This window comes from Astyanax mexicanus, chromosome 4 (assembly GCF_023375975.1).
Source record: "Astyanax mexicanus isolate ESR-SI-001 chromosome 4, AstMex3_surface, whole genome shotgun sequence".
NCBI lineage: Eukaryota > Metazoa > Chordata > Actinopteri > Characiformes > Acestrorhamphidae > Astyanax > Astyanax mexicanus.
The window spans coordinates 13,460,317-13,485,570 of NC_064411.1; the positions used below are offsets into that span (position 1 = coordinate 13,460,317).

General features: G+C 36.4%; 5 protein-coding genes across 8 annotated transcripts in view; 2 read left to right on the plus strand and 3 right to left on the minus strand.

The window, feature by feature from the left end:
* Window positions 1-25,254, plus strand: part of LOC125801482 (zinc finger protein 239-like) — a 297,730-nt gene that overhangs the window by 224,172 nt on the left and 48,304 nt on the right. The gene's annotated exons all lie outside the window — the stretch shown is intronic.
* Window positions 1-25,254, minus strand: part of LOC111197414 (zinc finger protein 239-like) — a 191,982-nt gene that overhangs the window by 72,731 nt on the left and 93,997 nt on the right. The gene's annotated exons all lie outside the window — the stretch shown is intronic.
* Window positions 1-25,254, minus strand: part of LOC111188866 (zinc finger protein 585A-like) — a 191,980-nt gene that overhangs the window by 72,731 nt on the left and 93,995 nt on the right. The gene's annotated exons all lie outside the window — the stretch shown is intronic.
* Window positions 1-25,254, minus strand: part of LOC125801425 (zinc finger protein 239-like) — a 140,676-nt gene that overhangs the window by 21,436 nt on the left and 93,986 nt on the right. The gene's annotated exons all lie outside the window — the stretch shown is intronic.
* Window positions 466-24,110, plus strand: LOC125801670 (zinc finger protein 850-like). The gene is made up of 2 exons (XM_049478466.1): window positions 466-2,499; window positions 21,329-24,110. Exons 1-2 carry the CDS (start codon window positions 808-810, stop codon window positions 22,208-22,210), a joined length of 2,574 nt encoding a protein of 857 aa, XP_049334423.1. The 5' UTR covers window positions 466-807; the 3' UTR covers window positions 22,211-24,110.

The window sequence follows — 25,254 nt, forward strand, 5'->3', positions numbered from 1 at the left end:
GATACAACATAAACTACATAAGTGCTTCAGCCAGAATAAGGAAGATATTGTGTGTAGTGAAACTGCTTGAGGTGGTGGAACAGATTAGATGCATTTCCGTTGCTAGTCAACTCCACTTTCCGGCATAATTGGGAGCAAGCTGAAGTTTATCAGACCTTTGAAAGCCGAACCACTGAATTAGACCTGCCTCCCTCAACTATCTCTCCTGTTTAATCACTTGTGGAAGCATCAGGTGTGCTCATTCTGCATCTAAAATCTAAAATTCTGCATCAGGGCCGAGCCTAATCGAGGAACTCGGTTCGGCCGCACTGCGCTCCGCTCGGCTTCCTAGCGGGAGGTTCTAGGTGTGGACCGGAGCGGAGCCGAGCTTCAAGTTTTAGTAGTATGGATTATAGTGTAAAGTGTGATACTACTAAAGTAGTAGTATAACACTGTATTCAGTGCTCAGGAGAGCAGCAGTGTTTCTGCTACATACATTTTGCAGCTGCAGCCTGCTGACAGTCAAGATACAACTACATATTAAAATGTCTGTGAATTTATAATGGGATAAAAGTACTGAAGCCTTTATTGTAGTATGAAGGTGTCCCAGTAGTTTTCTCCATATAGTGTAACTAATGTAGGTAGTTATTTTTGGTTAATTGACCTGCTTTTATTTTAATACACAATTTTTTTTTCTTTGTTTTTCCAGAATAAACAACCAGGATATTTAATAAAGAGCAGTGTTAAACTGCTGAAAGAGGTGAAGCACAAGCCATCCAGAAGAATCTCCTGAAAACGCAGAAATTGTTTGCTACATTTCACAGACAGATGGAGCCAAGTCCCGACATGGAGAAACATCAGCACTCTGTCAAGAGTTTTACTAAACAGAGTGATCTCAAAAAACACCAGCGCATTCACACAGGAGAGAAACCGTATCACTGCTCAGACTGTGGGAAGAGTTTTACTCAACAGAGTACTCTCAAACTGCATCAGCGCATTCACACAGGAGAGAAACCATATCACTGCTCAGACTGTGGAAAGAGTTTTAATCAACAGAGTGATCTCAAAAAACACCAGCGCATTCACACAGGAGAGAAACCGTATTACTGTTTCGACTGTGGGAAGAGTTTTACTGAACAGAGTAATCTCAAAAAACACCAGCGCATTCACACAGGAGAGAAACCGTATTACTGTTTCGACTGTGGGAAGAGTTTTACTGAACAGAGTCATCTCAAAAATCACCAGCGCATTCACACAGGAGAGAAACCGTATTACTGCTCAGACTGTGATAAGTGTTTTACTACACAGAGTACTCTCAAAATACACCAGCGCATTCACACAGGAGAGAAACCGTATCACTGCTCAGACTGTGGGAAGAGTTTTACTCAACAGAGTACTCTCAAACTGCATCAGCGCATTCACACAGGAGAGAAACCATATCACTGCTCAGACTGTGGAAAGAGTTTTAATCAACAGAGTGATCTCAAAAAACACCAGCGCATTCACACAGGAGAGAAACCGTATTACTGTTTCGACTGTGGGAAGAGTTTTACTGAACAGAGTAATCTCAAAAAACACCAGCGCATTCACACAGGAGAGAAACCGTATTACTGTTTCGACTGTGGGAAGAGTTTTACTGAACAGAGTCATCTCAAAAATCACCAGCGCATTCACACAGGAGAGAAACCGTATTACTGCTCAGACTGTGATAAGTGTTTTACTACACAGAGTACTCTCAAAATACACCAGCGCATTCACACAGGAGAGAAACCGTATTACTGCTCAGACTGTGATAAGTGTTTTACTACACAGACTCATCTCAAACTGCACCAGCGCATTCACACAGGAGAGAAACCATATTACTGTTTCGACTGTGGGAAGAGTTTTACTGAACAGAGTCATCTCAAAAATCACCAGCGCATTCACACAGGAGAGAAACCGTATCACTGCTCAGACTGTGGAAAGAGTTTTAATCAACAGAGTGATCTCAAAAAACACCAGCGCATTCACACAGGAGAGAAACCGTATTACTGTTTCGACTGTGGGAAGAGTTTTACTGAACAGAGTAATCTCAAAAAACACCAGCGCATTCACACAGGAGAGAAACCGTATTACTGTTTCGACTGTGGGAAGAGTTTTACTGAACAGAGTCATCTCAAAAATCACCAGCGCATTCACACAGGAGAGAAACCGTATTACTGCTCAGACTGTGATAAGTGTTTTACTACACAGAGTACTCTCAAAATACACCAGCGCATTCACACAGGAGAGAAACCGTATTACTGCTCAGACTGTGATAAGTGTTTTACTACACAGACTCATCTCAAACTGCACCAGCGCATTCACACAGGAGAGAAACCATATTACTGTTTCGACTGTGGGAAGAGTTTTACTCAACAGAGTGATCTCAAACTGCACCAGCGCATTCACACAGGAGAGAAACCGTATCACTGTTCAGACTGTGGGAAGGGTTTTACTTTACAGAGTGAACTTATATTACATCAGTGCATTCACAAAAGATAGAAAAGTATCCCAAATCTGTTCCTCTGCCATAAAAAATGCAAACCTTAAATCTTTCAGACAGCCAAAAACACCTCATCATGCACAAAATCTTCACTCTGTTACAAGAACTAAATTTAAAAATGGCTTTTTACAGGTTCAGAAAAATGAATCTTATCCAGAGATGATGTTTACTGAATTTCATGCTGTGTTTTTATGTTTGTTTGTATACCTACATTAGTTAATGCCTGCAGAGCTCTTCAACACTTAGTGTTGTGTTTTAAGAAGTTTTTACACACAGAATCATAAATGGTACCACTAACAGCATAAACTAGGAACATACATTTTTACAATTTTTTCAGTGATATGCTGAATAAATAGTAAAGCGATGATGCTAGCTCAGAGTAAAATCGTATATTAAATCTCAGCATTAGCTTTAGAACTAATAATAAACAAAAGTGAGGATTTTATCATTCTGGGACATTTTTAGGTTTAAAAATTGAATATGCTTTGCCATAAGTAGGAAATGATCATTTGGTCAACTTATGTCATTTACAGCCTTAACACATTCTCAGTTGTTTACATATAAAAACTTTCTTTATTTTTTCCTCCATGTAATGTCCACGTTTGTAGTTTGTAGTTGGAGCGAGGGCACTGCCAGTGTTTGCTCCAGATGTTAGATTAGCATTACTTAGTCTTTTAAAATTTAGATGTCGTAGTTTAAAGGAGTAGAGTATTCTTAGGAGTAGAGAATATTCTTAGCTTGCAACAAAAGGCCAACAAAATCCTTTTCAGAGTTTAAAAAAAAAAAAAAAAAAAAAAACGGTCTAGCTGTAGTTTCCATACTGAAAGCAACACTCAGCAGGCTATGCAGCAGTAAGACTGCAGGATCCTTGATTCCCTCTACTGCACGTGTCAAACACAAGGCCCGCGGGCCAAATGTGGCCACATCCAAGCGAGAGCGTGTAAGATCTTAGTGTCTATAATAAATAGGTCAGAAGCGTTCTTTGACCAAAAACTACATTTCCCACAATGCTTGTCGATTGTATTACCCGTGAAGTTACGGCTTACTGCCACTACACGGCAGTGTAGTCATTGATGTGGAAACCCTGCCGGAGGGAAGGCGTAACTTTGCGGGTGGAATTGAGACATACAAACGTTTATCCCATAATGTCCAGAAAAAGAGAAGCTGATGCAGACGGAGGGCTGTGCTTCAAGGCGAAAGACCGGTATGCCTTTTGTGTTACGAAGAGTGTTACTGACCAAAATAAACGCTTGTTAGGAGAGATATAAGTTCTGTGTAAATATTTATAAGACAATAGCTGACAAAATCTGTTTTAATGACGTTAATAAACATCACTGTGACAGCGCTAGTCAGTTTCACCTCAGCAAAGGACGAGGACGTGAATCACTTATCTAACCAGCCTTTACTGATTTCTGCCCCCAATAACCCTTTCAATACCCCCTAATAGCCTTTAATAGTCTTCAGTAGCCTTCAACAGTCTAACCTTGCAGCCGTGGTGTGTTCACTAAACTCCGTAGTTATAAACATCCTGAGGTTAGCAGCGCGCTAACTGACCTGTTTATAATGTAATCCCAGCAGTGACTCCGTGACGGCTGCGCTAAACTGCTGCTATTAGCTGCTTGGGCTGAAAGATGAACTGTAGAGAGCTGTATTATTCGGTTAGTGGGGTTAAAATCTTTATTTTCTACACAGAAGAATTTTAAAAACTGTAAAAACGCTCCAGACTGCCTCAGCTGAGCCCTGTAGCCCGTGGCTGGGCTGTAGCTCTGACTCAGTAAAGACTGCGGGCTTGTGCTGCTGCTGCTGCAGCTCCGACTAGTGGTTATATGAGGAACTGCTAAATCTGAGGAAATGCTAAATCTATCACATGTTCTTAACAGCTCACAATTTTTAATTTTATATTTATTAAGCCTTATTTCAGTATCAAACGTTTTGATTAAAGTTAATATAACTTGTATTTAATGTCATTCCTATTCACTTGACTAGTTTGGTTCTTGATTGATGGAGTTTTTGGATTTCATAACATGACAAATTAAAAGGATTTATGTTAATAGAGCAACAAGCAAACATTTTTTCCATGCAACTGTAATATTTGATTGAATAAATAGTATATTGAGAGTTATTTAACATTAAGGAGTCATTACATTCATTTTATATTACATTTGGTTACATTTTATTACATTTATAAGTTACATCTGGCCCTCAGAGGACAGCCAATATGCCAATGTGGCCCTCAGCCAAAATGAGTTTGACACCCCTGCTCTACTGGTTTTCTCATTGGTCTATGGTTCAGTCAGTCTGATTAAAAATCTGCAAGTTAATCTACAGGGATATTTGGTTGTGTTGTGTTGCTAAAGTTATATACTCTGTTATCTTTTCCTTATTTGGTATCGTTTTGCTAAAGGGTTTTTTATATCTCTAAAGGTACTAAAAATATCTAATCCATTTACTTTATTGATTGTTTTATCCAGTACCAGCTATTATCGTTGTTTTACATCACCTTATGTATTTACTCATATTCATATCTATGTGATTCAATAAAAGGCTTTTATATTGCAAGATCTGCAATCTTATCTATTCTTTCAACTTAAGCATTTAGCCAAAAGCTTTTGTACACAGCCAAACATACATTCAAGCAACCACTATATACAGTGCCTTGCAAAAGTATTCGCCCCCCCCCCCCCCCCTTGAACTTTTCAAACTTTTGGCACATTTTGGGCTTCAAACATAAATATATGATTTTTTGTTTGTTTTTTGTGAAGAATTAACAAGTGTGTAAGAATACGGAGGAGTTTTGCCTTACTATGTTCATTGTTCATTGATTAAAGGGTTAATCTGTGTGTAACTAAATCAGCATTTCACTTAATCAGTATGTTATTCAAGCATTTAGCACGATTCATGATGATTCACATTGTGACTTAGAATGTATGTATATTGTGTCCTTGTGCTCAAAGCAAGGCCGTTTTTCTTGCAACTTAGCATGATTGATTTTTTCCAGCGGAACCATGAGTTTCTGTACATGTAATCTATAGTCTGATAAGGTTGGGGTGACCGAGTTCTCGGCTGACGTATAGGATGAATAACTGCTTATCAGTATCAGGATCCGGGGGGTGTGAGGAGCCTCCTCACACACCATTAGACTGAGGCCAGGCGAATGCCTGTTTTTATTAGACTCTGTCTAGGAAGAAGAGTAGAGTTGGGCGGGAGAGCTTCTCCCGAGAGGGACTACAGAGCCACAGGTCCTGTTCACACAGCCGAGAACTCTGGAAACCCCAACTTTTCTCACCTTTGGGGTTTTCCTCTTATTTTCACCTTTTTATTTCAATTCAATTTTTCAATAATCTTTTTACTCAATTTTTGATGTATCCAAAAAAACTGTTTTGCTCAGAAGATTCTTTGAATAAAATCTGACGGAACTACAATTTTGGACTGGATCTCCTTTTCTTCTTTATGACGTATCATGCCAGATACATCATAATTCGAACAGTAGATCAATAATCTTTCAATCGTGAAGTGGAATGAAATTTATTGGATACACATTATGTTGAGATACTCAGTATTTTGAGAACATTGGTATTTAACTTGTGTGAAACTGACACCAATAAATCCATAACTCCTGCTATTTACTTACATAGAAGTGTTTTTTTTCTCAGTAGCTCAGTCGCTGTGAAGTGTGGAGGATAGTTTTGCAATATATTGATTATCGCTGAATCGCAGTTTTGAGATATCACCGTTATCATTAATTTACCACTTTGCTCAAAGGTGCTGAAAAAAACTTGAAAATGGGCCTTGAAAGTGCTTGAAAAGTGCTTGAATTTTACCTTGTAAAAGGTGTTTGAACCCTGTGTTTAAAAACCCCAGCAGCACTGCTGCACCTGATCTACATGTACCAACACAACACACACAAACACGTCACCACATTAGTGTCAATGCAGTTTTAAGAAATATTTATCACGAAAATAAAGCTCTCTGGCGCTGGGAATTAAATATACAGGGTAAAATTTAGGCTAATCGGATATGCAAGTGTGAATATGTGTATGTTTATACCTACAAATCTCAAATGTAAATTGACATAATATGGACCATTAAATGACGGTAACAACCTGACCGTTTGACACTAATCTGCATACCAGTAGGAGAGAGCAGAGATAGACTGGCTGTGTATGAAACGGTAGGCAGCTACCACAATCCCTCATGCCTGAGCTGTTCATATGTTAACACCCACTAAATGATTAACCCTTTACAAGTATTATTATGAACTTTAGGAAAAAGAGTATAAACAGAATTGCCCTTTTTTCTATTGTGAGTTAAATGAAGTCACTGCTGCCTATTCTAATAAGCTAACCGTATGACTAGCTTGACGAGCTCTGGGGACATTTTTACATGGGATGTGTCTGAAAGATCTGTGGAAAAAAAGACATTACTTAAATTAATGAAAAGTATTATTACAAACGTTACAAAAGGACTTTCTGAGCTGAAAACAAAAAAAAAGAAAATAAGTTTTATAAAATTTATTGAGTTATCATATATATCCTATACCCAGTTTATAGACACATTTGGGACATACCGGGGTTGGACAATGAAACTGAAACACCTGTCTACAGTCACTCAGTTTTGGATCTTAGTTTGCATAAAAGTAAATTTATGCCAGTTTTTACCCTGAGCTCTGGCTCGCTTCTTTTTTTTCCTCCTTTTTTCCCTCTCTGTATCACAAACTCTTCTAGTTCCTCCCTTTACCCAAGTTTGATTTTAGGAAGTCTTTATAGCCACAGGGTCAAAATGAGACGCATAAACACTACAGAGCAGGGGTCTCACCATGGGCGCAGATGATTATAGTGACCTCATCCGAAATCTACCATCTACAAGCATAAACGTTGGGGTTTTAATTTAATTAACTGTACGTTTGTGGAGTTCTGTGTTCCACAATGCCCTCGTTTTTAAACTAGGAAGCGTTCAGTTCAGAGGTTACATTGTTCGGAGCTCCGTGTTCCAGTTCCAATGTAAATTTAACGCACCTTCTCAAGTCCGGGGTTCTAAGGAGCTGGTAACTGCCTGTAGACTACAGACACAGGCAGTTACCAGCTCCTTACGGTACGTGTCCACTGGCACTTTTTTTCAAAGCAATCCGCTGCGCTGGATCTCCTTGCTCGTTTTTGAATTAAAATGAAGCAACAGAAGTAGACAGTCATAAGTTTAATATTTTTATTTTTTTACCAACCTCACTGTAACCTATAGCTCTATAAATCCATATTCTGCCGCATTCAGCTTCTCTTCTGTGGTTGAAAGGCGCCTGTTCTGTGTGTGTGTGTGTGTGTGTGTGTGTGTGTGTAAGAGGCTTGTGTGTGTGTGAAGACGCAGCCTGCTCTTCCCTCATTGGCTGGACGCAGCCTGCTTTTCCCTGATTGGCTGGACTGGACACAGTGCGGTGGCCGGATTTATTTGAATAAAGTTGAGCCGGAGGGCGGAGCTGCGTTAAACGCAACGCAACCCGGCATGCACCGAGGCATGCAGCGGCTCTCTCCATTGATTTTATGTATGATGTTATTATGATGTTATTTTAGTAAGCAGTCGCTGTTAACTGAAATTATAAGATGTAAAATGTTAACATTGTCTTCCTGGTCTTGCCTAGGCTGTAGCAATGAAGAAACAAAAAACAATGACAGCGTTTTTTCAAAAACCAAACAATGTGATATGGAATAGTAGGATGTCAGTGATTTGGCATCATGGTGTAAGAATGCGCGCAGATGGCACTGGGGACATATTGACATACCAGACCAATAACAGTTTCAGTATGGCTAGTGTTGATCAGAAAAGTGATTATTCTAAAGTTTATTGCAGCATATATATATAATTTTACAGCTTGGTCCCCCCCAGTTCAAAATGTCCATCTGCGCCCCTGGGTCTCACACTCGCGGCCCGCGGGCCAATTGCGAGACGTTTTGTTACAAACAGCAGAGATGTACACTGTAAAAAATGCAACTACATTTTGTTCACCTGACCTGGTAATTTGAGTTACTGAAACAAGGAAATCTAAGTTACTAGGCATTTACAAACAAAACCATGTCAGACCAACACATTCCAGCTTGGTATTGTGCAAAATGTGTTATTTACATTGCCTGAACAGGCAATTTTATGTTACATGATGCTGCTTAGTTAATTGAGAGTTTGCACATGCGCACTAAGGCACAAGAAAGAACGCGGGGTTTTCAAGTGCGGCACTGCAGGGGCTCTCAAGCGCAGCACAGCAGGGGCTGTGAACACTCCTCTCTCAGGCAGCTGCTTCAAGGTAAGCTAAGATATTTAAGATTTATTTTATTACTAGGTATTTTTGTAGATATGTGTTGTGTTTCTGTGAAATAATGTATTTTGGACATGTATTTTGCTTTAGATATATTGGCAGGCTCACTATCAGCTTAGTTAGAGAGTTAGCTAACGTAGCTAACTAGCAGTAGCTAACTAGCCCAGCTAGCAAACTGCTATCGCCGCATGGTTTTGGCACACAGTCTGAATTGAGTATTAAACATTCAACTAGCTAGCTAGGTATGTTAGCTTATGTTTCTGAAACAGTTGGTTAACATTCCAGTATTTGTTGGTTAGGCTAACCTAGGTATTAACTACCAGATAAATACACTAGATTACACTAATTAGCTAACCTAGGTTTGCCTCAGCTAAGAATTCCAGCCTGAAGAAAAGGCAGATAGTAACCTAGCAAGTTAGATAATTTTCTCTTTCCTCTGCCAGCTAACCTAACCTAGTTTAATTTAACCTATTTAGTCAGGTTAATGCTATATAAATATTTTTTTAAATATCAGTACCAGTCATTGGGGAAAGAAGTTAGGTTCCAATTAAGCACTAATTTGGCCAGGTAAGTTAACTTACACAAAACATAATTTGAATTGCACTGCCTCTGTGCTGCTCAGTTCATAAATTTAATTCAAAGCATTGCCATTTTTTTTTTATTTATGAAAGGACACCATTAATAAAACTTTACTCATATTTATCAAAACATGTTTAAACTATGCAAATATCAAAAATGATATTACGATACATTTGAGTAGTCAAAAATCTACTGAAAATAACAATTACTGAGTTGTCTCCTAGAAATAATTTTATATTTAGGAGAATAAAGTTCAGACCACCAAGTATATTCAAGAAAGTCTCGCAGGAGTCTGTGATTTTAATGAGAATTTTTAAGTGTGGTGGTAAAATAACACTGTTTATCATGGTTAATTATATGTTATTAATGTATGCTGGTGGGATATGATAGTATTCATTTAATGTTATCTATTGAGTCAGTTTTCTTCCAGTTATGTTTTAAATGGGTTGCTTGTTTTTGTTAGTGCTTTAAATGTGAGATGTAATTTAGCTGTTTTCTCTTTTACAGTTTAATGGGGTTAGGAAGATTTTAGTGAATATGCACGCTGCCTGAAAAAGACTCAATGGAGTAGGTATGTACATAACTTAAATATTAATGTCAAAATTTAATGTGTACTTTCTATATACATGTATTTTAGATGATTTAAAGCAAATTCTGCCAGATGTGTAGCTGGGACTCTAACTACTAACTAATGCTTACTGATGCATATATACATTTATTAGGTAATGAGTTGGTGACACTGAGTTTATTGCCTTTCTAATCCTTTAAAACATTTGTTTTGGTTTCACACTTCAGTTCATACATAGCATATTAGTCCCATGGGAGTTACCAAATGGTTCATGATCATTTAAGGAATAATATGTTCTAAGATTGATTAAAATAAAATGTATATAAAAAATAATAATTTAAAATAATAGATAATTGAAATGGGTACATTTTTATATGAAAATGTTTGTTTTTTTTATGGAGAGAGATTAGTCTCAAAACTCCTGGAAAAAAGTGTAACTGATAATCCATCCAAGTTACATATAAATCACAAATAAATTTCACTGTTCACAAAAAAAAAAATCAGTTTGTGTCTCATGACCTACAATTTGTACAAATACTGTTTTTTATGTTAATGCTCCACAGATCTGTGAGGAGTTTTTTCGAGTTACCAACAAAGACCTGCTAGAAACTTTCAGAGCTGCCATGGAAAAGAACACCACCAAACTACTGAGACTCTACCGTGCCCGGAAGGGAGCTTTTGGGCATGATATTGAAGACCTATTGAAAAACTTGATGAAAAGGTCAGTTGTTATTTGGTTTTGGAAAAAGTAACACATTCTGTTAAACTACACACATTTAGACCTAAACTTTATTCTAATTATCTGCTCATATCTTTGTTTAAGACATCTGATATTGTCGCCTATCGAAAGAGTGCTGTGCTGGAAGGATTGCCTTCGTTTTTGAGAGAAGATCCTGTAAAGTTGTTTTAGAAATGTTTGGTAAGTAACAGACATCAAGAAACATTCATGTGAGATGAGAAACTTTCAGTTTTACTTTTAGGTTTAATGCATTTTTGTTTGATACTCTGTGTCTTTCCAATAGGATACAGATCCAGAAGATGAACAGACCAAAGGGGTATCTGTTGGAGTACTTGTGGTTTTAGAGGACAATGTCTCTGCTGCAGGCTCATCAGCAAATGAACATTGCCATTGTGCTGGAGGAGACCATAGTTCTGGATGGACTGTGCGACACCCCTACAGGCTTGGCATACCTCTTTGGCCTTTTCTGTGCTCTAAACCTTTCTTATCCAAAATTCTGAACTCCAAATTCAGATCTACTTTAATGTATAAATGCAGTGCTTGACATGTTGGTATACTGTATGATTTGTTGTGTTTAAATACATGCAGGTGTTGTTGCTAGTGTTGCAGGGTTCCGATTGGAAGCATTTTATCAAACGTGGCATCAGAGGTGACTTGTGTTGGATTTGATCCTTGTTAAAATGAAACTCTGACATATCTACATTATTGGCAAAATAGCTTTTTATGTTGCCCTACATTTTGTCCTGAATCTCTTAAGTACATTTTGAATGCCATTCTCGAGATGTTTTTGGACCTTGGCTCAAGATACAAATGACATGTACTTTTTTTTTTTTTCCCAAAATAAATTTTATCTGCAAGCCAGTGAACATGGTCACAGTAGTGAACTCCAGGATTTTTAGGTTTGAATTCCAAGATGTCTTTTTTTAGGAAAAAAGAAATTGAGGTTTGATGTGCAGTGTTCAAGGTATTGTGCAATGCCTGTTTGCAAAGATGCTCCTCTAAATACACATTATTTTTGGTGAAAAATATTTTAGAATTTTAATAAGTGTATTTTGTTTGACAAAAATATGACTATGTAGAGGCAGTTTCATCTTTCCAGCACTCATTGACCCAAGTAAAAAATGAATATCCTTTTTATTCAGTGGTTTGTAAACCTTTATAAAGAACTTTCTAAACAGTTTTAAGCCTTCTATATGTTTTTTTTTTTTTTTGATAATTACAGGACTCCTATTTTTTCACTGTAGCATTATGCAGAGGAATGTGACTAGGTAAACAAATACAGCATACAAGGTTTTTACCCCTACTTCTTTAAATTGCTTTTTTTTTCTTCATGGTTAAATGAGGTTCGATGACACTCTCAACCAACATTTTTAAGTGATAGTCTTCTTAATACAGTTCTAAATTTTGAATGCTGAGGGATTCCAATTCTTTGCATCTCTGTTATGCTATTTGCAAGTAACTGGTTGGAATAAAGTAATATTAATTAATATTTGATTGTCTTTTCTATGTACTTAATGTTTTAATGTAGTATTACATGCAGGATGCTTGTTATATAGGAAAGATGTACTGGTTGAGTGAACAGTTGGCTAAACCAAATATCTTTAATAAAGACAACAAAAAAATCCTAATGCATCATGTTGCCTTAAAATATTCAGTTCGTTCAACATCTTTTTTTTTTTTTTTAGAAGTTAAGATTTTGCGTTCTGCTTATCAGTAATTCTTTGTATAACAAACACAAAAACAATCACACGCTCAACAGAAATATTGTAGTTCTCCTAACATTAAGATTGTAATAGCTTGAACAGAATAATCAGATCTATGTCGACAAGCAAATATAAGTTGGCTAAACAGATAATTCTCTATAAAAATGACAAACAGCACAGTTGTTGACAGAACTAAAAAATCTTGATGCATCATGTTGCCGTAAAATTTTGAGTTTTCTCAACAATTTATTTTTTACAGTGTAGTAATGATTCAGGACGCTGTGACACATTACAAATACGTGCTTTCATGCTGAAATACTTTATATTATGCTCTTTAACAAAGACAGACATGTGGTATGGCATATTAATGAGTGCATAAATTAATTATATATATAAATTAATTATATAATTTCTATTATTATTAGAAAAATAACAAACGAAAATTAACCCAAAATGTTGACAAAAATATAATCTAACGAATTTCAAAACATAGAAACGAAAAACGTTAAAATGGTATTAATACAACAGTTTAACACCTGGATCAAACAGTTATAAGGATTTATATTTATGCTTAGTACACAGACTAAGCTTAATAGAGCAGACACAGGCATTCTGCTGTCCAGAATTTTAACAGATGCTTATTCTTACTCAATAGCTGGAGTTTTTGAAATGAAAAATTAAAAGAGAAAAGAACTTTGAACTGGACATAACTTTATTTATGTCATTTATGTCACATTTCACTTTGCTATTATGTAACTGAAAGTCGCTTTTAATTTTTTTTCCATATCTAAAAAATAAAGCATCACCCTGTCATCTGGTGCTGCATGTCAAGTATATAAACCTTAAAAAACATTTGAAATACACAGCAATATAAAGCTATATGTCAGCGTTCATTTCTTATCTCCAGGGCAAATTTATTTAAAAAATGTATATATTAATTAATTGACTAAAATCTCTCCTGAGCTTTAAAATGCTGCAGTCACGCAGAACGAGCTTGAAAGCTTGCATGGCACTGCGATTAAAAAAAACTTTTAATAAATAAAGTCCTATAAAGTGTAGCCAAATGTATGGTATTAAATTCGAATATTTACTCATATTCAATCAAGAGACATCAAGCAAAATGCGCCGCTCTCTCTCTCGCATCACCGAAACTAACTGAAACTGATATTATTCTGCGCACTATTAGAAAGCCTTTGATTTTGTTTTAAATGAATTTTTATTTTATATTAATTATTTTTGAATTCATTTTAAATATTTTTATTATTTTTATTGATCAAATAATTTTTTTCATAAGATATATATTTTTTATTTTTTATGTATTAATTTTTATGATCTTTTTAAAGTTTTTTATTTTTCCTTTTTTATCTTTATATTTTTTCCGTCTATAGTAAATGTTAGTTTTTATTTCTATTTTTTCTAATTTTATTTATAATATTTTTAATCCCTTTTAAACTGTAAATGCTCAGCGGCACAGTAAATGAGGGTCCTCCTCCAGTGTAAATAACCGATTGCTTGATTAATATTCAATGTTGTAAACCCAGTTTTTACATAAACAATAAACAGAATAAATAATAAAATAACATTGCTGATGTATCTTCAACAGCACATCGCATCCTATTCACTTCAATGGAGAGAGCCACTGCATACCGGCTGGGTTGGGATGCGTTGCGTTGAACGCAACCCCGCATTCTTTATTCAAATGAATCAAGCCGCCGCGCTGCTTTCAGCCAATCAGGGACTTCACACACACACACACATTCGAGCCTTACACACACAAACGGCAAAATATGGATTTATATAGAGCACAGTAAAGTTCATTTAATCATTAAAAGTTTAAAATTGACTACACCTGTAGTCAATTAAAGATCATATTTTATTATTATTATTATTATTATTATTATTATTATTATTATTATTATTAATTGCCATTACACTTTGACAATGTAATGACAGTCCAGGTTATTAAATGAACAAAAAATATTAGAAAAACAGAATTATTATAGTACACTTGAAATAATAATACAAATGTAGGTTAGCACATGCGCAGTGTCTTTAGAAAGCGCGTATCGATGGGTAGCATCACTCGACAGAACACCTGGCATGGCAGAATGTGTTGAATAAAATACGTGTTCTTGTCCTGTGCGGCCCAGCCTCACCCAGTCTCTACCTACAGCGGCCCCCAGATAGAATAAGATTGAGACCACTGCTATAGAGCCAGAGAACCAGCTTAAGTTCAAGACCTGAAGATTCAGACCAGTAGTTCCAATGAACTTAATACACATAAACAGTCCACAAATACAGCTACAAACTACAAAAGCATACAATAGACCCAACAATAAATGCTTAATGTTCCTACAAGTACAGGCGTTTAACAAATATCACTCATTTGTATCTCTACAGGACGCCAGAGCAGCCAAAACATTAAGTACACACAAAAATCACCAGTCACACGGCATATTACTTAGTTTCACATTGAAGGGCAGCCTTTAAAAAGGCTTTTTAATATAATATGACACAATATCTGTCTTATTTCCATGATAGTTAGCTAAATATTTAATTAATCCAGCATGCGCTCTCCGTTTTACTACTAATCAATGCGCGTAGCCTGACCCCTTCATCCGAGCGCAGAGAAGGGGCTAGGCAGCCATGGCCCCGCCCCCGGAGTGAAAAGCATGAGTCTTATTGGTTAGATTGTCCTAAGACTTTTCTAATAGACTCATTACTACACCCTTCTCAAAATCAGGAGAAGGGTCCGCGGACACGTGAGCAGAAGACATTTTAAAGAGCTTTGATTGGTCAGTACCGCTGTCAATCATACAGTCCTATAGCAACGAAAAACACAGGCTAATGCTTTGAATTAGTTGCTGTTTTTTAGTTAATCTATAAAATAAATGCTTACACTTGCAATAATTATATACATCCTGATAAAAAAAAATATGTAATTATTTACATGCACATTTGGTCAGCCCTTAGAAGGCCTTAGAGGCCTTACTGCACACCACTGATATGTATATTGAATATGAATTATACTTAAGGCTGGACAATAATTTAAAAACACTGATTGTCTCCAATAATGTTTTTGTAATTTTTAAACGAATATATTTTTTATTAAATATTGGCCTGGAGTTCTAAGACAGCAATGGTCCTCCAACTAAAAAATATTCTTAAGAGGCATTTAGTATTTACAGCATCTGTTACCGACTGACGTTCATTACAGAGAGCTGCGTCAGTTCAGTGCATTAATTTGAGAAGAAAAGACAGAACCCAATAGGCATATGTATAGCCATACACCTTATATAAGGTATATACACCTTATAAAAAGTTCTTAATACCAATACAGAAATGAAGAAATTTATTGTGTGTAAAGGATGATTTACACTTCTTACATAGGTATAGGCTTCATAAATGTATTTAAAGTAAAAAAAAAAAAGTATTTATTGATTTTAATAGTTCCTAGATTTTTTTTTTGTTACAGATGTACTGAGCCATGAGACTGCAAAAATGTATATAAAAAAATGCAAGAACTGCATCATTTTTAATTCTGCCTTGAATGTCCTGAATCATTACTACATCTCTGCTGTTTGTAACAAATCAAACCACATTTACATATTTAGTGAGTGTGGAAACATGGTCCAGTTCTTAAAAGGTTCCCTGGAACCGGCACCAGCACTATTTTGGTGGAAAAGAGGTATAAGAAGAGACGGCTCTTTCGGCTTGCAAGTAGCTCCTTATATTTTTTGGTTACTTAATTCAATTTATTACCAAATTATGTGTACAATGAATTAATAGAGTTGAAACATACATTATATAAAATATATATTATTTATATGGCTTTATTTTTATAAAAAATAAATAATGAAATACAAAAACAAAGGCCCATCTCAAGTAAACAAACAGGTCCAATGTAAATGTGTATACTATTTTCAAATGTGCAACTCTATACAGTGAAATAAACAGCGCTGAACACCATCAACAAAGTGTCACTCAACAAAATAAAAAATAATTGTGCAAATAAAAAAAAAAACAAGCATCCAGGTGATGTTTTTTGAAAACTTTAGCAAAGATTGACATAAAAAGGAGCTCATGTTTGAGGGTTTGATTGGTTTCTGTTATGATCTGCCCTGTTGTGGAAGAGGGAGCTGATGTTGCTACAAAACACAGTTTATGTGAGGTCACATGTGTAAGGTGTGGGTAGATCAAGCACTTCAATGTTGAATGCTCTTTTTGTCAATCAGAACGTGAATCATCTTTTTTTATGTTCCATTGTATCTTAATTCTGGCAAGTCTTTTCTTCTTTCTTTTTAAAGAAAACTAAAATCTCTGTAAATGTGAACCTTGGTGATATATATGTTTTTTTCATACACTGATCTTGATTTTAAGTATATTATTAATATTATTATTTTATTGAGTAAATACTACTATCATCATTGTAAATACTTGATTTGATATCTTCTTACTGGAATTTATTCCCCTTTTGAAATCCTTTAGATATTGCTAAGAATAAGAAATGCCTAAAAACTGTAAGAGTTTATGAGGAGCTTTCACTGTTGCCTCTTGTTAGTATTTCACTATTTCTATCATTAGTTTTCTTCCTTAATGTATATTTTTATGCTGTCTTCTACTGTGGTTTATATGTATCATCATAAAACTTTAATCTATACATTTATATTTATATGTATATATAGTCTCACTCTCTGGAGTCAGCGCATGTCGTTTATTTCAAAGAGCCGGCTAAGAGTCTGACCCATCACTACTAATAACTACAGTGCCGTAGTTTAACACTTTATTGTTGTGCTGTTGTAGCAGAAAAGAATGTAGACTGTTAAAACTTACTCCTATCACCATGTTCTGTGTTACAGGAACCAGAGTCACTGAAGATCACAGTGGAGATGGAGATCATGGGAATCTCCACAAAAGGCGATGAGACTGTTCTCCTCAGTGACACCATGGAGGAGTTCAGCGTTCCCGCCACTGTGTGGAGTGGTGTAACTGTTGTGAGGGAAGGGGAGGTCATATTAAACATTGAAAGGCCACTTTTTAATGAATCAGAATGTGGTAATTTGACAAGTTTTTGTGTTGTGTTTGTAATATTTCTTAGCATGTTCTGTTAGTTTTTTTGGATTGTGTGTGTTGTGTTTAAACTAATTCAAAATAAAATGTGTTTAATTGTTTTTATACCTGTCTTTTGAATTTAAACACATTCATTTAAGCTTACTATCCTTTCCCTGCTAAAACAAATATTCTATGGTTTCTATATTTTTCTGCTGGTTTTGTGGTGTTTTGCAGTGTTTTTCTAAAAGTTTTTTATCAAAATGTAAAAGTCTATTTAAGCCCTTTTAAACCCTTTGAAAGTATTTTTTTCAAAATGGGCATTTTTCAGAAAGACATGTGCTTGTGGTTTATGATCATAACAGTTTCTGCTTTTAAGAGTTTACACTGCTGGACTGAAGCTATACTAAACCATAAAGAGGCATATCTGTGCTGCACCACCATTTATTCAAAAGTATTTGGATATTAGCATTTAACCAAAAGTTTTAGAACACAGCTCAATCAGCCAAAAGTATTGGCATTCCACCATTTGTGCATTATATTTATTGTTTTATTTTGTTCTTTTTTTGTATATTAAAAAAAAAGTTATTGCTGGAAATGAATCAATCTGCTGTTAACTTCAGGAAGCTTCGGTTGATTCATCACTTCAGAACAACCTCAATGTACAATGTACAAAAGTTATAAGTCACTCAGATTTAGGAGACTCGGTTAGTCTTATTTAGAAAATGTTGACCATACATTTATTATGATATAAAATTGTAAAATGTGAAGTTTTAAAAACAGTTAGGTTTAGTTATTCTTGTGATTCGACTCCTACTGATTCATTGAACAGAATAAAGTGAAGCTTGTGCAACTGGAAAGTTATTCAGCTCTTTCTGAGGTAAGATGTGGTGGATATGGTGGTGATAAATTACGATATTATAAAGTCACTTTTCATATTGTATGGGAATAAGTAATGTTTTATGTGATGTATGATAATATGGAATATGTTTATTTGTATATCATGTATTTATGGTGATACATTTTTTATTATTATACGTTTATTCGTTGATAATCTCAGAGGCTCACTTTGTGGCTGCTAGCTAGCTTTCTAGTTATAATTACCAAACATGAACGCTAGCCAACACCTAAAAGCGGTTCTCTTTCAGAAAAAATACCTTCAATGTCTTTAATTGATACTCGGATGTACAAATTAAGATCATTCAAGTTTTCAAAGAGGTAAAACCTGCTTTCAGTGTCTAGCCATAATAAGAGAAAGTGAGCAGCTAGCCATAGCTCACTTTATCTCAGTCCTAGGCCGTATTCGAAATGGCATACTACTATACTGCATACTGCACTAGTATGTACTGCATACTACACACTGCCCAGTATGTAGTATTCAGTAATGCAACCCTTTTGATTGTAGTACCCTACACGGTCCCGTGACACACCAGTCAGTGCTCTGAAGTGCTCAGAATTCCTCAGAGTGAGTTGTAAACAGAAAGAACATGAAAAATGTCCTACCTTTTCATTATTAAGACTAATGAGATCTGCATACTGTCCAGAACTGCAATTGCTGCTTTAATTTTAGAGTTTAATGTAAGTGCAGTTAACCCAATTCTAACAACCATTTAGTAGCAGCCCCCACAACCCAAGTAAGTTCCAGTTATATTTAAATATGTTTTCCTATTTATTTTAGTAGATTACTATTTTCATCTATGTAAGTACCAACAAGAAGAAAACATTTAAACAAACTCTCATTCATATTTACACAATCTCAACAATAAAAGAAATGAGACAAGTTGCATCACCGCAGAGATAATTATTAAAGCTTATAAACTGCAGTTTTAATCCATTTAAATGAGCTCTGGGTGTAACTCCAGCATCAGTAGCAGTAATGCTAGTAAATCTACTGAATAAAAACATTAGTTTTAGAAAAATGGAAATATAGTGGTACGTTTTCTTTCCTATTTTAGTGAAATACTTTGTTCTACTTTGTAAAATTAAAGGAAAACTCCAGAGAAGTAGTTATACAGTGTTTTAAATGAGAGTTTTAGCTGTTTTGCTCCATTCAGCTCCATGCATTGAGGACTCCCTCGCGGGCTCCCTCTAGCGGTGATGGGGTATAATGTGATATAGCGGGGGAGGGGGCGGGGCTCCACATAACCCGGATGAGGCTGAGCTTCCGGGGACTGTAGCTGGAGCGGAGGAAGAGCAGGATCAGCTGAACAACAGAAGGTATGGAGAAGTTTCTCTCTCTCTCCCTTCATCACGCTGTTCTACATTCACTCCTACACCCACATCAACACCACCCACACCACCTTCAGCATGTGCAGCATTTACACCACCAGCACTGGATCTTCTCCTAGCTCTGCTCAGCAGTCTGCAGTAGGGGGTCGGGGAGCTGGGGATGGGGGGCTTTACAGATCATACATAGCCCTCCCCCACATCACTAATACACACCTGAGATAAATCAGTTCTGTGGAAATTCCTTTTTAAGTTTGTGTGATCAGTCTCTACACATTTCTTAGTTACACTAATTTAGTTTAGTTTAGTTCATTGTCCTTTACATAATCCGGTTCCACCACAACAGTTGCTGGTAAGTCATGTGACTCTCCCGTCAAAATAAAAGTCCACTTGTAAAATATTAAATGTAAGAATGAAAGATTTAGTGATTATAGTGAGGAAAAGTTCAGGCAAGAAGAGGAATTTCACAAGTACCATTTATTAGCTTACTGATTTAACAGAAAACTTGCTATTTCACTGTAATAACAAACACAAATATTAGCAAATTACAACATCTTTAGCCCCGCTGTTTTTAAGAAATCCCAGTTAAACCATTACTGTGGAATACAGTCTCCAGCTGCTCTTTTGCTGATACTTTAATAATGATGATAATAATAATAATTACAAAAACATGAATTTGATAATAATAATAAGAAGAAGAATCACACTTTGAGCAACTTGACAAAAATACACAAACATTTATGTAAGAGGTTAAAAAGACTACAAAAATAATTGAAAAAGAACTACATCAAATAATATGAATTCTTACAAATTGTTATAATTGTGTTAACCTTTAGTAAACAAAAGAGACTCTTATGTTTTACACTCCTGTTGGAGGTTGGTTGATGTGTTGTAACAGTAAAAAGGTCATTATTTTGCTGTGATTTTATTTTGAACTACAATTCCCTGCACCAACAAGACAACTGCATGTTTTTTTTATTAATTATCCCTCCGCGCCCCCCGTAGCTCCAGAGGAACTTGAATGCAGCTCCGTGAAAAAGTGCTGTTTTAAGCAAATATAAGGATTTTTGAGAAAAGTTACTGGCAAAATGAGGTCTTATATCAGTTCTAGTCACTCTTCTGTGCATTTTCAGCGGGTATTGCATATTTTGCCTAATAATTAATTATTTCTGCCCCGGTCGGGTTATCGGATCAACATTTCCAAAAAACACATCTTGAACTCAGGAGCGCATATCACTGTTAGCCTGAAGCCAGTGTGGTGGAAAATAATGAACTGTTATCAGGAGTTGTAAAAAAAAAAAAACAATCAGGTTTGTGAAGCATTGATTTGGATTAATGTATTTGGTTAATGTGTGGAAACTTTTATAAATTGGTTTAAAGGAAAAAGCTTTGGACATCATCTGTCGTGATCAATGTAGAACGAATCAAGCATCGGCAATGCGATTCGAACCAATGTGTGTCATTTTTTCGGCACACGCCTCAAAGCTTCAGATTAAAGGGTAAACATCACTCACTTAGAATGACTTAGAATCTCTTTAGTTAATTGACCTGCTTTTATTTTAATATTCAATGGCATTTTTCTTTGTGTTTTCCAGAAATTTAAATATTTTCCTGAAATTCATCACCAACAACCAGGATATTTAACTAAGAGCAAAGTTAAACTGCTGAAAGAGGTAAAGCAGAAGCCTTCCTGAAGAATCTCCAGAACACGCAGAAATTGTTTGCTACATTTAAAAGACAAATGAAGCCAAGTCCCGACATGGAGAAACATCAGCACTCTGTCAAGAGTTTTACTCAACAGAGTAGTCTCAAAAAACACCAGCGCATTCACACAGGAGAGAAACCGTATCACTGCTCAGACTGTGGGAAGAGTTTCAATCAACAGAGTCATCTCAAACTGCACCAGCGCATTCACACAGGAGAGAAACCGTATCACTGCTCAGACTGTGGAAAGAGTTTTAATCAACAGAGTCATCTCCAACAACACCAGCGCATTCACACAGGAGAGAAACCGTATCACTGCTCAGACTGTGGGAAGAGTTTTACTAAACAGAGTACTCTCAAAAACCACCAGCGCATTCACACAGGAGAGAAACCGTATCACTGCTCAGACTGTGGGAAGAGTTTTAATCAACAGAGTACTCTCCAACAACACCAGCGCATTCACACTGGAGTAAAACCATATCACTGCTCAGACTGTGGGAAGAGCTTTAATCGACTGCAGACTGTCAAACGGCATCAGCGCATTCACACAGAAGAGAAACCATATCACTGCTCAGACTGTAGGAAGAGTTTTATTACACAGAGTAAACTTAAAATACATCAGCGCATTCACACAGGAGAGAAACCTTATTACTGCTCAGACTGTGGGAAGAGCTTTAATCGACTGGAGACTGTCAAACGGCATCAGCGCATTCACACAGGAGAGAAACCGTATTGCTGCTCAGACTGTGGGAAGAGTTTTAAACAACAGAGTCATCTCAAAAAACACCAGCGCATTCACACAGGAGAGAAAAATGTCCCAAATTTGTCCCATGGCAATTAAAAGCGCAAATCATAAATTCCACCAGAAACAAATATGAACTGTATTTAACAATGGATTTTACAGGTTCAGCAAAACTATTCTTATCCAGGGATGATGTGTATAGAATTCCATGTTATGTTTGTATGTCTTGTAAGTTTGAATATTCCAGGACATTCATTGTGAGACAGAGCTCAGTTTTTAGGTTAGTTACTGTTGCGCAGTAAGGTTACAGGCTCATTCACTCCCTCTGCTGGTGTTCTTGTTTGTCTATGGTTCAGTCCAATTAAAAATCTGTTACTATAGAGCAGGGGTGTCAAACTCATTTTGGCCGAGGGCCACATTGGCATATTGGCTGTCCTCTGAGGGCCAGATGTAACTTATAAATGTAATAAAATGTAACCAAATGTAATATATGTAAATGAATGTAATTACTCCTTAATGTTAAATAACTCTCAATATATTATTTATTCAATCAAATATTACAGTTGCATGGAAAAAATGTTTGCTTGTTGCTCTATTAACATAAATCCTTTTAATTTGTCATGTCATGAAATCCAAAAACTCCATCAATCAAGAACCAAACTATTCAAGTGAATAGAAATGACATCAAGTTATATTAACTTTGAAATTATTAACTGAAATAAGGCTTAATAAATATAAAATCAAAGATTGTGAGCTGTTAAGAACATAGCATTCCCTCAGATTTAGCATTTCCTCAGATTTAGCAGTTGTTCATCCAACCACTAGTGGGAGCTGCAGCAGCAGCACCACAAGTCCGCAGTCTTTACTGAGTCAGAGCTACAGCCCAGCCACGGGCTACAGGGCTCAGCTGAGCCAGTCTGGAGCGTTTTTAAAATTTTTAAGTTCTTCTGTGTATGAAATAAAGATTTTTGTAACCGAATAATACAGCTCTCTACAGTTCATCTTTCAGCCCAATCAGCTAACAGCAGCCGTTTAGAGCATGAGTCACTGCTGGGATTACATTAAAAACAGGTCAGTTAGCGAGCTGCTAACCTCAGGATGTTTATAACTACGGAGTTTAGTGGACACACCACGGCTGCAAGGTTAGACTGTTGAAGGCTACTGGAGACTATTAAAGGCTATTGGAGGTTATTGAAATGGTTATTGGGGGCAGAAATCAGTAAAGGCTGGTTAGATAAGTGATTCACGTCATCGTACTTTGCTGCGGTGAAACTGCGACTAGCGCTGTCACAGTGATGTTTATTAACGTCATTAAAACAGATTTTGTCAGCTATTGTCTTATAAATATTTACACAGAACTTATATCTCTTCTAAAAAGCGTTTATTTTGGTCAGTAACACTCTTCGTAACACAAAAGGCATACCGGTCTTTCGCCTTGAAGCACAGCCGTCCGTCTGCATCAGCTTCTCTTTTTCTGGACATTATGGGATAAACGTTTATATGTCTCAATTCCACCCGCGAAGTTACGCCTTCCCTCGGCAGGGTTTCCACATCAATGACTACACTGCTGTGTAGTGGCAGTAAGCCGTAACTTTGTGGGTAATACAATCGACAAGCATTGTAGGAAATGTATTTTTTGGTCAAAGAACGCTTCTGACCTATTTATTATAGACACTAAGATCTTACAAGCTCTCGCGGGCCACATAAAAAGACGTGGCGGGCCACATTTGGCCCGCGGGCCTTGTGTTTGACACATGTGCTATAGAGGGATATAGAGAGATATTTGGTTGTGTTGTATTACTCAAGTTTTATACTCTCTTATCTTTTCCTTATTGAATATTAAATGTTGCTTATGTTTTTTTTTAATCTCCAAAGTTACTAAGAATATCCAAATAATGTAGTTTCTTAATTGTTTTTATCCAGTACAAACTATTATCTTTGTATTACTTCACCTCTATATTTACCCATGTGTGTTTTAATAAACAGCTTTTATATTGCAGATCTCCAGTCTCATTGTGTTTTCTCAACACATGTTTGACATGAAACCTATAGGCCTGAGATTGTCATATCCAGTTATATTAAGACTATGGTTTGTGTTTTTTTTCTCCTAAATCTCTTGTAATGTAACTATGCATAACCAGTCATATTAAGACTATGCTTGAAGTGCAAACAGAGACAGAACATGTTTTAAGCACAGTACAGTCTTGTTGGTCACTCTGTTACCGTTTATTGTTTCCACTGGAGCCAAAATGCAGCCAGACAAACAACTTAAAAGTAGCAGAAGCATCTTCTATGCCAGGAGTATTTAATTAGAATTCAGAATGATCCAGTTATACAAAATTCCTCGCCTGTCTCTCTGTCGCACTCGGCGTGACTTTAGTTTTCGTCCGTTCTCGTTTTTCCGCCCATTCTCGCCCAGGCTCACAATCTCCTTATAAAGGCGTTTTTTCACGGCCATGTCCCAATTCAACAGCCGGAGCAGCGGGACCGCGACCCTGACAACACTGGTTCGATCCCGCGTGAGGAGCGGTGTGTTTATTTATTTATTTTTTCCACGTCTGCACAGATCTGATTGACTGAAGAGAGTGGTTGGTGATATTACCTCACACGTGATTGGTCTGTGATTTACTGCGCCGCAAAGCGTGTATACAATTAAATCCTTCTCAATAGGTTTGGGTCCGGACCCGGACCACGGTCCGCCCGTGACCTCTGTTCTATGCAAATTCCCCGAATTTTCCTCTTCTGCTCACTGCTCAACCACCAAACTCGCTGCTACTGTGTTGCCAGTTGCCAGTGTTGTATCTTAAAAAGTCCACACTAAACTGTGAGAGGTTTAAGCTTGACGAGAAATATCGTCACGTCTTAATCTCGTGAGATCTCGTGCCACGATACAGGATTTGCTATTTTACTGACCAAATGTATAAACAAAGCATTTCCTGTTTTACTGTCTATTGTTATTGTTAGCTAGCCTAGCTAAATGTACAAATGTAGCATTTGCTGTTTTAATGACTATTATTATTCTTTGCTAGCTAGCTAAATGTTCAAATATGCAGTTTGCTGATTTACTGAACATTATTATTGGTAGCTAGCCTAGCTAAATGTATAAATGTAGCATTTGCCGTTTTACTGACTTTTATTATTGG

Excerpts from the sequence above, each read along its gene's own strand:
- LOC125801670 (XM_049478466.1), top strand. The coding sequence starts at position 808 with ATGGAGCCAAGTCCCGACATGGAGAAACATCAGCACTCTGTCAAGAGT. Across the intron at positions 2,500-21,328 it reads ATCAGTGCATTCACAAAAGA|GCTGAAAGAGGTAAAGCAGA; the intron begins TAGAAAAGTATC and ends CAAAGTTAAACT.